Consider the following 15,801-nt stretch of genomic DNA (forward strand, 5'->3'; position numbering starts at 1 on the left):
CAGGAGGTGGTGATGGCCACTAACCTGGATAGCTTCAAAAAAGGGGCTTGGACAGATTTATGGAGGAGAAGTCGATCTATGGCTACTAATCTTGATCCTCCTTGATCTGAGATTGCAAATGCCTTAGCAGACCAGGTGCTCGGGAGCAGCAGCAGCAGCAGAAGGCCCTTGCTTTCACATCCTGCATGTGAGCTCCCAAAGGCACCTGGTGGGCCACTGCGAGTAGCAGAGAGCTGGACTAGATGGACTCTGGTCTGATCCAGCTGGCTTGTTCTTATGTTCTTATTCTGTATTTCAAATGCATTAAATTCAATATGGGGAGGAGAGCCATATCTTCATGATGTTCATGACAGCAGAAGGAAGCAGACAGAGGGGGCGAGTTATGGGTATATCAGAACATGAACAACTGCAAAGAATAGGATGCAAATACTAGCCACGGGCCAGGAAAGTGAACACAACAGGGCTATGCGCTGAATAAAACAGTCAGACAAAAATGGATATATTTAAAACATAACCTACCAATTATGGGATCTCCTCTAAAAGGCATTTTTGAAACTGACAACTTTTCAATTAACGTGCAGACTGGAAAACAAAAGAAATGACATAATTGCTAGAAAACAATAAGTAATTATAATCCTGCATCAGTATGGTCCGCTGACTTCAGTGGGACCTGCACTCACACAGAATCACAACTCAAGGAAATGCAGTCAGAATAAACCTTTGTATTGATATCATTACACGGATGGTATACTGTATCAAAAATATGTTGATCAGTCATTACAAGAAACATTTTAACAAATCAATAGATCTAATTCTCAACATGGTCAAATCTGTGAATTGTTAAATCCAGAGGCTGGAGCCATGAACAAACCTGGAAAAACCCAGGTTAGTCAAAACAATCTGAAATGTATTTTAAAAATGCATTGGGAGATTAACACCCCTCCCCCACCCTGCCCTCAACACCATTAAAAATGAATGGCCTCTCAATAGTTACTGCAGGGGTTGCTAGGCAGCCACAACAGTATTGCCAGTCTTCGAGCCTTGGTTTCTGTCAGTAAAAGTCAGGAGGAGGACACAGGGCCCTGTCCAGGGTTATTTTAACTTTTGAGGGAGCCAAACCTACCAACAACCATTAAACGGCTTGATACCACCCTATCTGCATGACTTGACATGCTGCTTGTTACTGATCAGCAACCACCACATGAAAGCAAGCATGGAGAAATGGTTAGAGTTTCAGGTACATATATGGGAGACCCAGAATCAAGACCCCAACCTGCCATGGAAGTTCACCAGGTGACTTTGGGCCAGTCATACATTTGCAGCCTAACACATGTCACAGAGTTGTTGTGAGGCCACAATGACATCTCTGAGAATGACATCAACTGTTTTGGGTTCCCGTTGTGGAGCTGAAGACTGGGGGCAGATAAAAAGTTGGTGGATGGGTAGGAGAGAAGGAAGCAGAAGGCAAGATATGGGGACTGCCAGGAGGAAGGAAACAGGAAATAGCATGAGGAGAGGGATACAGTGGAAATAAGGTGCCCTATGGAAGTCCCTGAGGGTCTCTCACTATGAGGCTAAGCTTACCCCAGTATCCAGTACCACACAATTTGGCCATAGTTATCTGGGGTAGAGGATGCCAGGGGGAGAGAAGCAGTGGTGGGATTCAGCAGGTTCGTACCACTTCGGCAGAACCAGTTGTTAAAATGGTGCTTGTAAACAACCACTTGCTAAATTATTTGAATCCCACCACCGGAACCGGTTGTTAAATTATTTGAATCCCACCACTGGAAAGAAGGGCACAAAAGTGAAGAGGGAGGCAAATAAAGATAGGTTTACTGGTGATTGGAAAGGAGAGCAAGAAAAGGGGAACTGTGATAGAAGCTTTCAGGGAAGAGAAAGAGAAAACAGTGGAGGAGCGTAAAATGAGATGTCCCTGCAAGTATATCCAGGTTCTATATCCAGGTGCTTATATTCTATAAGACATTTTGGGAAGTATACAGCCAAGTTACCACCATCGGTATCTGCACTGATACCACCATGCATTACTTGACAATAAGTCAGAGATGGAGCTGCTAATCAAACAGAGGTACTTTCCAAATTGGACTCCATGTATGCACTAGATCCCAAAAGCTGCTATGGAGGAAGAGTCTGTGCAGCTTGACACCAATGAGGCCAGAGACTAAAACAATCTGACAGAGCTGTTTCAAAGTGTGGACTTCTCAAAAATGCAACACATACAGAGATCCCATGGATGAGAATAGCAATGTGGGTTTGCAGGGTATATTAAAACATTAACCTAAAGTGCTAGAGACAGAACAGTGTGCCTTTGACTTGCCCAAGAGGAGAGGAAGTTTCAGTTATCTCTGCTTCAGTCACTCCACTGCTCTTGCCCTTTGCATTGCACTTTTAGGGAAGACAAATAATTTGCTAATAGCTGCCAAAGCGATGCCAAACAGCACAGCCAGTTTGGGGCTCATTTGTATTTTATTCATTTAATTTTGAATCAGGAGAAGCATATTCTATTAAGTAAAAAGCTTTTTTTGTTATGAAAAGTGAAGATAAGTGTTTTGGGGAAGACTACAGATTTAAGAGCATCATCAGTACAGGTTCAAGGAAGACAGAACTCCACTGTGAAGAACTACCGGTATGTTCAAATTACAGGAGTACAGTTACAGATAGTACACCAAAACTTTAGATCAAAAACACAAATACAAAACACCACAGAATGAATAAAAATTCAATAAGCATGCAGGCTTTTTAAAAGGCCAATTAATATGTCCCATGTAACATACCAGCAAGTCTCATTAGTTCTCCACCTAAACCGCTGAAAAGAAAAGAAAAATATATTGATTGAAGACCTAATCACCAATGCACAGTGCTAACTCTTCATGCTTTGGTAAGACCCTAAAACACCAGTGAATTAACTCTTGCCTCACTTCACTTCATGCTTTATATAAAGCCTCTTCCTGAACAGCTTTAGAGAATATGTTAATTGTTTTGAGGAAAATAGCATGCAATATTAAGAGGCAGAGAAATGCGCAACATGGCAGCTGCATCTCAAGTAAGTGAAATGGAGAGAGAAAGTACACACATGCTCACACACCAGGCCTGGAGGCTGTTTTTTGGAGATCACTACACAATCACCCTAGCAAACATCTCAGCCCTGAATCATACACTACAAGGCTCAGTAAAAGAAAAAGTTATTCTGCTGAACAATTTAACAGAATTGACAGGCCCCTAGGTACAGCAGAGTCCCAGGGGACAGATATAGCTTTGGAGCACATGTGTGAGAATCTGTTAATCTTTGTTGTTACCCAAGTTAGGTCTGGAGAAGCAGGATATTAATTACCCATACCCTAGAATTCTTCCTAAATGGATTAGCAAGGCGAGCATATTAGTCTACTAACAGCAGAGGTCCATTATGTTGATCACTTTACTGAGCTGCAAATCATTCCCACATCCCACAAGCATGGCAGAGAAGGGGTCTGGCTGGATGAGTCATTAGATGCAAATGGAAACAATCTTAAATACTTTGTTTTATATCCCTGTGTTTCTGTCAAGCACCTTAAGAGTCCATATAAAACAGCAAAAAATAAATCCTATGAAAAGTAAGAAAATAAAAGGAACACTCATACCAGTGGCCTCTGAGCCAATTCTGTCCTTGATCTTGACTATGCAAATACCAAGGACAGAAAGTAAGGGCTAAATGCTGAGACATACTGTATGAGGTTCTAGACAAGCAGAGGTATGAGGAACGTGTGAAGGAGAAAAAGGTTTAGTATCAACAGTTTCCCCCATAGGAAACAATTGGAAAACCTCACTTCTAAGGTAACATTACATCCCAGAAAGGGCCTTAATATTTTGAGTGTGGTATAAATAGCCAGGAATGCACCAAAATTCAGGGTGAAGATAAAGACATGGCAAGAACAGGCACTAGCATCTGAGTTTTAACTACAGGCATCCATTAAGAAATGGGACAATAATGAGAAGTAACATTGGGGAAATGATTAGGTCCAACATGGTGTTCTGTGCCTATCATCGATGCTAGAAACCAAAGGACTTTTACTGTCCCGGTCTTTGGAAGGCATGGAAAACATTATAGCGGTGTCCTAATTTCCTTTAGGATGGCACTGTAAGTCTCTTTCAGTCACAAGATGTAGTTAAGACACTATCTCGGTCTCTCCTCTTTCCTATGAAGTATGTTAGTTCCTGAATAAAGCTTTATCTACACTTGAATCAAGTTATGTACCTTTGCAGTGTTAATTATTCTGCCAACAGGAACTAATTAAGGGTTGAAGGAATAAACAAAAAATGAGAAAAGTCACCTTCCTAAACAACAGAAACAGAGATTGTGAACACGTCATATGACAACCAGTGTTTCTGACATCTCTTAGCACTTTGTTTTCAGGAATATAGCCACAGTGCTAAAGGACACTTTAATCATAAGCTATTCGAAACAATGGCCTAATTCAATGTAACTTGCCTCCAATGGAGTTATAACATAAAAACAATCACATTAGTGCTTCCCAATACATTTTTTAAAATGCTGGAGTAAACTTTTAGAGACTTGAAGCCCAATCCAGAGTGGAGGGGCTGAAGGGATTCCTGGAGGTGGCACAGCCCTATGCCAGTGGAAATGCCTTCACCAGGGTATGTACTCCAGCAGAGGGGTAATTTCACCAGTGGATGTCCTCTGTGGCCTTCTAGACATGGTACTGAGCTGGCACAGGTCCATAGAGCTGGCATAGGTCCATGGAGGGCTTTCCGGAGGCGGGAAGGTTATTTTACCTTTTTATCTTCCCCATGTCACTGAACAGCCCTCTGGAGGCGGCAGCACAGCATGGCAGCAGTACCATCCCCACCCACCCAGGCCTCTGGATTGGGCTTTATCTGTCCCCAACTGGCTTTTGTGGGGGTTCTTTTGGGTTGTGGCCATGTTCACACAGCCCAGAAAAACATGGCCACAGTCTGGAAAACCCACAACAGCCAGTTGATTCCAGCCATGAAAGCCTTTGACAGTACATATCTGTTCCAACTTTTTAAACCCATTAAAAATCCAACCATTGCAAGAAGTAACTCTTTGCTTTGTCCTGTATGTACTGCAAATCAATTTAATTGGATTACTGCATTCTACTACCTGCAATTAGACAGAAAAATTATATTTCTATTACTGTCACCAAACATTCACTGTACAGGATCTATGATGTATCACATTATGATACAACTTCAGCGTTTTTGCCAGAGTTATTCTTTATTTCCACAATAGAAGGCAGGACCAGTAATCCCTTGGTCTTCCGATAATATATTTCCTCTTATGCTTATTTCTATACCAGAAATCTTCCCATCAGAAACTAGTAAATGGAACAATGGAAACATTATAATTAGTTTGACAGTGTTCCTGGACAAATGGCTGCAGCTATTTTCTCAAAATTCCAAGAAACACTTCTCAGCTGGAACCCTTCAGGGCACAACACATTGATGGCTCCTCAGAAAACCAGCTGAGCTAGTTTAGAGTGCTGGCATACTAAAACTAAGTGGATGGGCTGTTACAAAATAATCCAAAGGGAAATAATTGAGAGAGTGCTTTCTTCCATCTCTTCCTACCTTTTCACTAAGATCCATAAACAATTATTTGTTATTTATTATGCTCTCCCTGGACCATGGGGAGCAGCTACAAAATTTGATGTTTAGTTTAGGGCTGTAGCAGATTATTTTTAAATTAATATTTGGACCATTTTAATACTTTTGCTTTAAGATGCCACGCTGAAAAGCAAATCATACATTTTAAATGCATTTCATATGCCATTTAAAGGAATTTTAATATCCTGAAACAATCATATAATTTTAAAGTCTTTATTAATACATAAAGTAGTAATTTGAGAGAAAGCATGATGTGCACTTGAAGCCTTATTGATAAGAAACAGGTTTTATTAAGTATCTTGTGACAGATATAAATGCACTTTTTTTACAAAAAGCTAACATTATACCGATCCTCTATCTTGACATTAAAAGAGTTTACAGCAGCCTTTGTAAAGCTCTATAAAATGAGTGTTTATTATTATTAGGTACATTTTCCCTGACCCAGATAGCCTTAGGCTAGCCTGATCTCCTCAGATCTCAAAACCTCAGCAGGGTCGGCCCTGGTTAGAATGTGGGTGGGACATCTTCAAGGAATACCAGGGGTGTGACGTGGAGGCAGCCAATGACAAATCACCTCCAAGAGTCTTGTTTTGAAAACCTGCAGGGTCGTTATAAGTAAGCTGTGACTTGAGGGCACACACACACACACAGGTGCATTAGCTCAGGTACTCGGGCACATTAACTAATATGCCAAAGCCTGTTTTTTTCCTGAATGAATGGTTCATATGTAAAAGGTTCGTTTTGTACTCAAAGGTTCAGTTCAGTTCTTTGTTCCCACAGATGTTGAACCGTAACTGCAGGCATCACCACCAAGAGCAAAAACACTAAGGTTTAAAGCAGTATCAGTGGTTTCTAGTATCTACATACCATTGTAACGAAGGTCCAAACCCTAAAGCAATGTCATATCTGCTTTTATGTACCCATACTTCCTTCTCATTATTGAAATCATGAAAGAGTAACAATGAATTAAAATGATATGGGATCCTAAATTACAGAGGCTGTACTGGCCACAGAAAGTAAGATAAAAACATGAGTCATTACACTTCTTATGAAATTAATTTCTAGGGTTCAAAGCATGCATACTTTTGTGTTTTACTTCAGTACTGGCAGAAGAAGAAGAAGAAGAAGAAGAAGAAGAAGAAGAAGAAGAAGAAGAAGAAGAAGAAGAAGAAGAAGAAGAAGAAGAAGAAGAAGAAGAAGAAGAAGAAGAAGAAGAAGAAGAAGAAGAAGAAGAAGAAGAAGAAGAAGAAGAAGAGCTTATCTCATCTTTCTCTCCTGTAAGGAGACTCAAGGTGGCTTACAAACTCCTTTTCCTTCCTCTCCCCACAACAGACACCTTGTGAGGTAGGTGGGACTGAGAGAGTTCTGAAGAACTGTGACTAGTCAAGGTAACCCAGCTGGAATGTAGGAGTGTGGAAACACATCTGAATCACTAGATAAGCCTCTGCCATTCAGGTGGAGGAATGAGGAATCAAACCCAGTTCTCCAGATTAGAATCCACGCTGCCTCTCAACACAAACCACTATCTGGGGCGCACAAGTAAAAAATGCATAGCCATCATCATACAAGCATAAATGCTTACTGGGTTGCTGGTGCCAGGCATTTCATTTTTCTCAAACCCACTCCATCCTGTGGCAAGTTAATGCAACAATGGAGGGCATAGTGCATTTTGCCCACTGAGTAATGTAGGGCCGTCATTCCAGAAGAATATGTCAGGAGAGCTCAGCCAATGGTGTTTTATTGTATCTTTCCTAGGTTTTAAAGAATGAACTTTGCCCAACTCTTCATGTGCATGCTTCTTATGGATAAAGTGGGCATTCAGATCCAATTTAGCAAATGAGAAATCAGAACCAGGCAACGGTAGCTGATAGTGATTTAATACAGAGTACATTCCATGGAATTATTATAGTGATGCAAATGTAGCCGTTTTTATTTTGGATAAATAATTTATTCATAATATTTTTATAACTGCTTTTCTTCCTAGCATCCCAGGACCAAAGATGGGATCATCTGCAAATCAGCATGATCGTGCATACAAAGGTGTCAAAGGAAAGAAAATGTGCTCCAGAGTGTATGTGAGCTTTTAAGTTCTGTTCTGCAAGCATGACTTAAAATGCAGCAATTTCTCGGAGTGAAACCTGATTAAATTATCATGCTACAAACATCTTATTTTTGCATGTTCTTTTTTTCCTTTTATTTTCTATCAGTAACAACACAAAAGGAGCTCTGATGGGTAGAATCTTGAGCGGTGAAAAAGGTAGATCCCTTCTCTCCCTTCCTCAAAGTGGAGCTTAACATAGCAACTATTGCCCTTAAAAAGACTTAGGAAGGACTAGTCACAGATATCCCAATACAAAGATTGATTTGGACTTCAGTCTTTCATCGTTAAATTTCTTGGACCAATGCTCTGAATTCTGAATGGTGTAAAACGACACACTGATTTGTGTTAATCTAAAACGTTAAATGTTTGAATTTATGGCTTTTGAACATAGTTCATACAGGAAGCTGAGGAATGTAGGCAAAAGGTACTAATAGGATCCTATAAAAAGACTGGCCATACTTTTCACTGAAAAGACACCTTGTACCGTATATATAGTGTGAGTTAATCTCTAGAGCTGAGCTATACTATCAATCCTGATGAACACATTCACCTCTGGGCATAGAAGCTATGCTACCTACTCTGACAGAAGTTCTGCTATGACTACATGCAGTATATACTATATCCACCCCTAATGAATACAGGATGCCTTTTCATAGAGTTGATATGAATGAACGCTAGGGTAGCCAACCTCCATGTGAGACCTGAAGATCTCCCGCTATTACAATTGATCTCCAAGCAAAAGAGAACAGTTCCCATGGAGAAAATGCCTGCTTTGGAAAATAGATTCTATGGCACTGTACCCTTCTGAAGTTCCTCCCCTCTCAAAACCTCACCCTCCCAAGGCTCCACCGCCCAAAATCACAAGGTATTTGGCCACCCAGAGCTAGCAACCCTAGGCACTTCAGCTCTTCTGCTGAGATTGTCTGAGTATTTGGCTACATATTTTGAGAGACTTTTCACACATGATCACACACCATTCATTATGACAGATGAAACTATCTACATGGCACTGACTCTCTTACCGGTACAGCTGTCGACGACAAAGCTGGAAGTGAAAATTGACAGTGAATTGGTCAAGAAGAATTTTCATTTAAGCCAAGCTCCACTTGACTTTTTTCAATCTACTCCTGTAGGTATAGAAGGACTTACAAAACACATTGCAATGGGTTTAATAATACCCACAGCTATCAAAATAACATGTTATCATAGTAACAGCTTGGATCCACCAGGCATGAAAGGGATATAAATCTATGCGACAGGGCTGCCCCTACCTCCTCAAGCCACAGCAGCCTAAAGTACCCTCCCCAAAATGCCACTCTATGGGGAATGGTTGCTTCAGCAGCAGCTGCCATCGTAGCACCAGGATCTTTATTCTGTGACTGGAGGTAAACTGTGTTTATACAAGAAAATATTTTTGAACAATACGTTCATTTTGACACGCATCCTGTTAAACAGGGTTTCTGTTTGAAATGTTGAAGAGTTAATAGTTGTGCATAATCTTACTTGTAGACATTTTACGGTTGGCTCCACCTCTTGTGGCAGCCATTTTAGACTGACCACCTCCTGCAGCAGCCATTTTGCAGTTGTGCCCACCACCCTGAATCAGAATTACCAAAAGTGCTGACAAGATCATAAAGGCTGGGGACCCCAACACAGATGTAATTATGTTAATAAAATTTAGTAGCGAACACTTATCTATTAATGAGAATCATGCTGAACTTGAGTTCAGAAAATGTTTTCCAGACTACATAGGGTTTTACATAGCCTACTCTAATGCTGAGCTTACACCAAGTCTGTAATCTTTAGTATTACTTACATAACCCATTTTAACAGAAGAGGGTTTTTGCAATGTTAAGAACACGTCTGTAAAATGAAGTCAGGTTCCAGTAAATACAATTTTTTAAAATGGTATGTAAACATCTCCTTTACCTCATTTTTTATTCGTATACAAAAAACAATTAAGAAAATTGTTACAGGTGTCTAAATGAGGCACTATGCACATACATCACTGTACACAGAAATCACTGTGATGGCTGAAACCACCACATAACACTCAGATATGTTTTAAATAAAAGAAAGAAAAGGAGATTCTAGTCAGATGGACAAAAGACAAAGTAGATTAAGATGCTCTCCCATTGCCTTCTTCATCTTAACCCCCCCCCCCCCCCCCACCACCACCAGCTGTGGGTTTTAAGTCCTCAACTCCCAAATATAGTGAGTTCTACAGAAACCCAGCTAAGGTTTCCAGCAAATATAACTGGCACCTACCTCAACATGTATGTGCTTAAGTCCTTCCAAGATTTTCTCATTCAGGAAAGATGTAACCAACCTGCAAAGTTAAACAGAGTTTGAAATCTTTAATATTAGATTGTTCAGATTCTAAGCAATTAGTGAAGCTGTCTGTAATTTAACCATTTACTTCTTAATTATGAATAGGCATCTTGAAGGGAACCTTAATCACATTATGCATGCAATTAAGACTAACATATCATCTGGACACAGCTTTGGCAACCCAAGATAAAAGAAGTCTTAATTCTGAAGACCTTTTTTTTTATTTTGAAAAATGGGATTGGAAGCTACTGCAGAAAGCAGATTAAAGGAATGAAATAGTTTAGCACAGAAAATGAATATTTCTGTCATTTAGGAGGGAGTCCCCCCAGGTCAGTTGATCACAATCCTTTTGGTATGATGACCCACAAATTTAAATTGACTTTGTTCAGTGACCCATCCAGGGTTGGGCCAAGGTTTTTTGATGCCCTAGGCCAGTGATGACAAACCTTTTCGAGACTGAGTGCCCAAACTGCAACCCAAAACTCACTTATTTATCGCAAAGTGCCAACACGGCAATTTAGCCTGAATACTGAGGTTTTAGTTTAGAAAAAAGGTTGGCTCCAAGGTGCGCGTTACTCGGGAGTAAGCTTGGTGGTAGTCGGTGGCTTTGCTTTGAAGCAACTGTGCAACACTTCGAATGGGTAAATCACGACCTTAGAAGGGTTTGCTCAGAAGCAAGCCCCATTGCCAGCAACCGAGCTTACTCCCAGGTAAAGGATCACACTTTAGTTCTTCCCATGAAAATCAGTGGGGTTTAACAGCGTTTAACAGGGTTACCTACATTGCTTCCCCAAAACTAGGTCTGAAGTTTAATGCTAATAATCTCCCTGAAATAATTACACTATTCACACTGGGGGCCTGGCAGGTGAAGGGGGAGGGGTGCGGGGGGAGAGGGAAGTAAAACATTTGCTTTCTGAAACCCAATAACTCCACCACCACAAAATAGAAGTAAAAAGGCAGTCAAGGAAGGCAATCCTAAGCAAGAATACTGTGCGAGGGGTGTGATAACTTCAGGAAAGCTAAATTTGTGGAGCAACCATCTGATCTGGGGTTTTCCTTCACATGTTATCACAGCACTTGACTTCCCACAAAAATGCAACAGGAACAGAAAAATAAAAGCATGGAGAATATTTTGAAATGGACCCCTCTGTCCCACATTTGCCTCTGTCAGAATGGCCCTAATTCTGACAAGGGGGGTGGGGAAGGGATGCTCAGGGCGGTAAGGGATGTTCCTCTCCTTTTCCTGCCAGTTGGTCGGAGCCTGGTTTCGCTCAATTATTTATCTGTGTGAAATGCCTTTTGTCTTTTGTACTTTTGCTTTGATCATGTGGGAACAGGATTGGCTTTGTGAGCTTAGGGACCTTGCAAGATCTCTCCTCCCCGCCCTGAGCTCCGAGGCACTAAAAGCCCCATCACTCTCTCTCCCAGGGGAGGGGGGCCCTTAACAAACAGTTTACTCCAATCAGGGCAAGCGCCTGAATCTCACCACTGAGCCTGCCCTGCTCTTGACAGACGTACTCCTCCCAATGGAAGCCCCTCACCCGGACTGCTGCTTTTTAATCCTACCCCCAAAGTTTTAGTTTGGTCCCAAAAGTTACATGCCAAGAAAAGTTTTAGTTTGGTCCCAAAAGTTACAGCCTCCAGCCTCTCAAGCTTTGTGGTGGGGGGGGGGGGCACTTGTGGGGCGGTAGATGGTACTTACAGCAAATCAGGTTGACTCAAGAGGACCTCCCTGAAGCTCAGCCCCAGCCGGCAGAGCGCCTTGTGCACGGCCAGCCTGTGTAGCGTGACTCCTAAAGGGTCTGCTGGCAGCCGCCTCTGGCTGGGCGAGGGGGCAAGGGGAAGATGATGGTTTTAAGTGCCACCTTGGGCACCCATGCCATGGGTTCGCCATCAGGGCCCTAGGCAAAATATGACCTCGGCATCCATCTATTCCAGCTTTCTATTTTCTACAGTGGCCAACCAGGTGTTTTTGAAAAATCAACAAACATCGCACAAAGGGTGCAGATAGCCCACAATAAACCTCAAGCAAGTGGAAGTTCATCTCCTTCTCCTCTGCCAACAGAGCCAGAGCTGGAGTTTGAAGAGGTACACCTGGGAGTCTTTGGGTTAAGAAGAGATGTGTAGATGGAAAATGGTAGTGAAGAGATTGGCAGCAAGGGGCTCAGTGCAGTACAGCTACCACAGAAGGTAGAGGGCAGTGAACCAATGTAGGGGGCTAGGCAAGTGGTTGTGCTGCGGAAAGAGTAGCACCAAAACAAAGCCCACACATGGCTTTTTCTTTCTTCCTCTGGTTTTTCCATTGCGGGCTGAACAACTATTCTCCACCTTTATCCCCCTTTTTTACGGCTACTACCTTGAAGTTACTAATACCGTGGCAACTTTCCCCTCACCTTATGGTCATCAAGAAGAGGGGGAGAGGATAATGTGAGAAGTTAGCAAGAAGGATAGAAAGAGAAGAATGAAAAGGGTAGAAGCAGCTCTTAATGGGGCTGACCTGCAACCCACTTTCAGAAGCTGTGTGACCTACAGGTGCTTGACTGCCAGAAGAACATGTTTTGGCTTTTCCTTCCAAAGGTCAAGGCATCAGACAAGTTCCTTGACACAGTGAATGTTCCTGAGGAATATCACAATCCACTAGATCCAACCTGGGGCACACCAGGGCATTTGGGAGTATGCGAAAAAAAATTATGCAATGGCTTTGCTAATATGGGGGTTCAATTTTAGGCAAATGGGTTGCCAAGGAGTATGCAAATAAAAAAAGATTGGGAACCATTGCACTAGGGGAAGAAAATGAACGAAGACCTACATTCAACACCTAGTATACCTCTTCCATGGGAAATATATATTCCAATGTGCTACCAAAAAAGAATGTGTCCTGTTCCTTATGTTAGTTTTAAACATCTTCTGACATGTTTAAAGTAATAATGGACATAGCCTTAAGGAAAAATATCTGAGGTTAGCATAACCAGGGAGAGTCATTTGGTATTACTTGCTTCACATCGGAAGCAGCTGAATTCCACACATTTATAGCCATTCCCATACTCTTTCAACAATCATAATCTTTTAATTCACTTACCCAATTAATTTCTCTACTACTTCAATACAGTGTGCATATTTTAATGACACAGCTGCTTTGCAATACCCTTTCAGAAACTTCTTAATAAAGCTTAAAAAGAAAGATGGCAACCACTAATATACATAATGGTATGATGCTTTTTCGTCTTGCCTACTCATTGTGTTCCTTCTGACCACTGCAGCCCCTGAAATAATTCTTCATTATATGGTTTTCTATGATATACTGAGAGATGGCCAGTTAGGGATAAAACACCTTACTGGCTTTTCAGCTCTTAGAAAGGCAAACTACATACTGAAGCTCACATTTAGGGTTGGAAGCCAATGTAGAAGCATGCATTAATAGGTCAAAAATTCATCGCAATTTCATATTTATCAGGCAAATATCATCAAATATTTTCAACAGGCCCAAAAAATTGAAGAAATGTTGCACACTTTCAATAACCAATTTATATTAATGTGTCAGCTGAACTTGATATTCATTAGTGTGTTTCCTTTGAACATAAACGATGAAAAAATATTGGGGTCTAATTTAACAAGAACTTGGGAAAACATGCAAGTCGTATCCCTGAGTTATAACTTGCATGTTTCCCCAAGTTCTGGTTAACTCAAACTGATACCTCCAATACTCCATGTGTGAAGATACATGCATTTCAAATTAAGATGAAAATGTGGTTAGTTGTCCAAGTAACGAATGATACTGAGATTAATTGTATGACTTTATTAAATACAAATTTTAAAAACCTTTTGCAATCTGCGAAAATAAAGTTGCAATGAATTAGACCTCTAAATTTGCTTAAGTACAATGCAAACAGATACACAAATGAAACATAAATCATTCAGCATATTTAATTTTGTCTTTTTACCTCTTATTTTCTTTCGCTAGTTTACTTAAGGCATGGGTGATCTCCGCACAAGCCAGAATTGCTCCATGACGAGTGTGCAAATCTGTGCCCACTGCCAAGGGCAACAGTTTTGGTAAAACTGTAAGTGATTAAACAAATAATTTCCAATGAAATCATTAACTGTCCAGTGTAAAGTATGGAAAATGGATTTAATATTTAATTTAAAAAATAGTTTCTTCTGACTATCTGTATTTGGCAGTCCTGAAATTTATTTTACTATCAATGCTGCACATACTAAGAGTTACAAAATCCCATATCCTATAAACCCTGGAACAGTGATCGATGAATTACTTGCATTTTGTTACTGTGTTTGGTGGACATAGCTACTTGGAGCTTTTTTAGCAACACAGCCTGGATTCTTACCACACTAGTTCTAGGTCTCTCAAAGCATCACTGGCACAAGATTGTTCATACTCACCTGTACATGTCATATAATCAGGGGCCTGTGGTGTAAGATTATGCAATGCTTTGGCTGAAAACTCCCGAATAACACTGTAACGTTAATGGGGGGGGGGGGGGGGGGGGGGAGAGAACTGTCAATATAGACTAATAATTATAGCATGATTCTAGTTCCACTTTCTTTACAATCAAAGCATCTACCTCACCTGCCAATCTTATCCTCACAATAATATCCCTGAGAAATTGACTGGCTCATGATCACAAGTGAGCATGATAAAACAGTGGAAACGTGGATCCTAGGCATGCTAAATTACAGTCTCAATCTAATGATGACATCACACTGGCACAACTTAATTAATCTAACTTTTGAAATATAGGAATAAAGTTACTAATAGGGGTTCATAATTTAAACATCGAAGGGGAGCATAGTTTATATGCTTCTAGCAATTCAAGCCATAAATACTGGATATCTGTTTGTCCACTAGCACAACCAATTTAAATAAGGCCTCTAGATTTAACTTCAACTTTGAATAACTGAAATAAAAATAGCACTATTCACTATGTGATTCAGGGACTGGCTCTAAGCTTTGGTCAAAGTATTGAATTCTTCAATATTAACATAATTAAACTTACCCATCCCAGTGGTTGATCTTCATATTAACCAGATGATCAATGATTGGCTCTGTATACTCAGGAAAACCTGCAATATACACACTGATAGGAAAGGGAAAAATCACAGAGAGAATGGATAGTTTCTCCAAATGTTTAACTGTTCTTAAAACAGAACATTCTTTGTTTATTTGTGGTATTAATCCCCCCCCCCAAACAATCCAAGGCATAAGAGACTTAAGGGTACTTGCAACTGGTGGTAGGGCCACTCTACAACACCCAGGATACCAATCCAGAGGCAATTAGCAATTCTTCCCACATTCCTATTCACTCAGCTTGAACTTTTGACGGTTCAAGGGAAAATTGGTTCTCAGCACTGGATCAAGGGACAAACTGCTTTGGATAGGGAACTGGGTCACCATCCCTGTACTCTTTTGCTACTGCGTGTATGACACAGCACAGGACAAGGTACTAGGAAAGAGCATTCAGATAATAATATGGGTGCGAAAACTACAGAATAAGCAAAATAAGCTCAAAAAGGGCTTTTTGCTAAAGTAGGATGGGGGATATTCCATATCATTCAATAGAATCCCCTGACTCTCAGAATCTGCTCTTCAGGGGGACACCAAAACTTGAAATGCAAAGGAAGAAGCGTGGGGAAGATCCTTCTACAGACTTCCTCTATTCGTGGTTTTTCAGTGTATAAGTGTGTGTATAAGTGTGTAAGTGTGTCACAACGGT

The 15,801-nt window shown here is 40.8% G+C and overlaps 1 protein-coding gene across 3 annotated transcripts in view; it reads right to left on the reverse strand.

Annotated features, from left to right (window-relative positions):
• The window catches only part of TBCD (tubulin folding cofactor D), a 162,916-nt gene that overhangs the window by 40,128 nt on the left and 106,987 nt on the right, over positions 1-15,801 (reverse strand). For all 3 annotated transcript variants that reach the window (XR_007243747.1, XR_007243746.1, XM_048487187.1), the window contains 7 exons: positions 15,085-15,165; positions 14,471-14,544; positions 14,014-14,131; positions 10,010-10,070; positions 8,764-8,786; positions 2,793-2,824; positions 520-582 (listed from right to left, as the gene is read on the reverse strand). Coding sequence is in view for 1 of the 3 variants with exons in the window: in XM_048487187.1 (XP_048343144.1) it covers positions 520-582; positions 2,793-2,824; positions 8,764-8,786; positions 10,010-10,070; positions 14,014-14,131; positions 14,471-14,544; positions 15,085-15,165 (452 nt within the window). In the remaining 2 variants the exon portion in view is untranslated. The remainder of the gene's footprint in view (positions 1-519; positions 583-2,792; positions 2,825-8,763; positions 8,787-10,009; positions 10,071-14,013; positions 14,132-14,470; positions 14,545-15,084; positions 15,166-15,801) is intronic.

Source organism: Sphaerodactylus townsendi, linkage group LG03, assembly GCF_021028975.2.
Source record: "Sphaerodactylus townsendi isolate TG3544 linkage group LG03, MPM_Stown_v2.3, whole genome shotgun sequence".
NCBI lineage: Eukaryota > Metazoa > Chordata > Lepidosauria > Squamata > Sphaerodactylidae > Sphaerodactylus > Sphaerodactylus townsendi.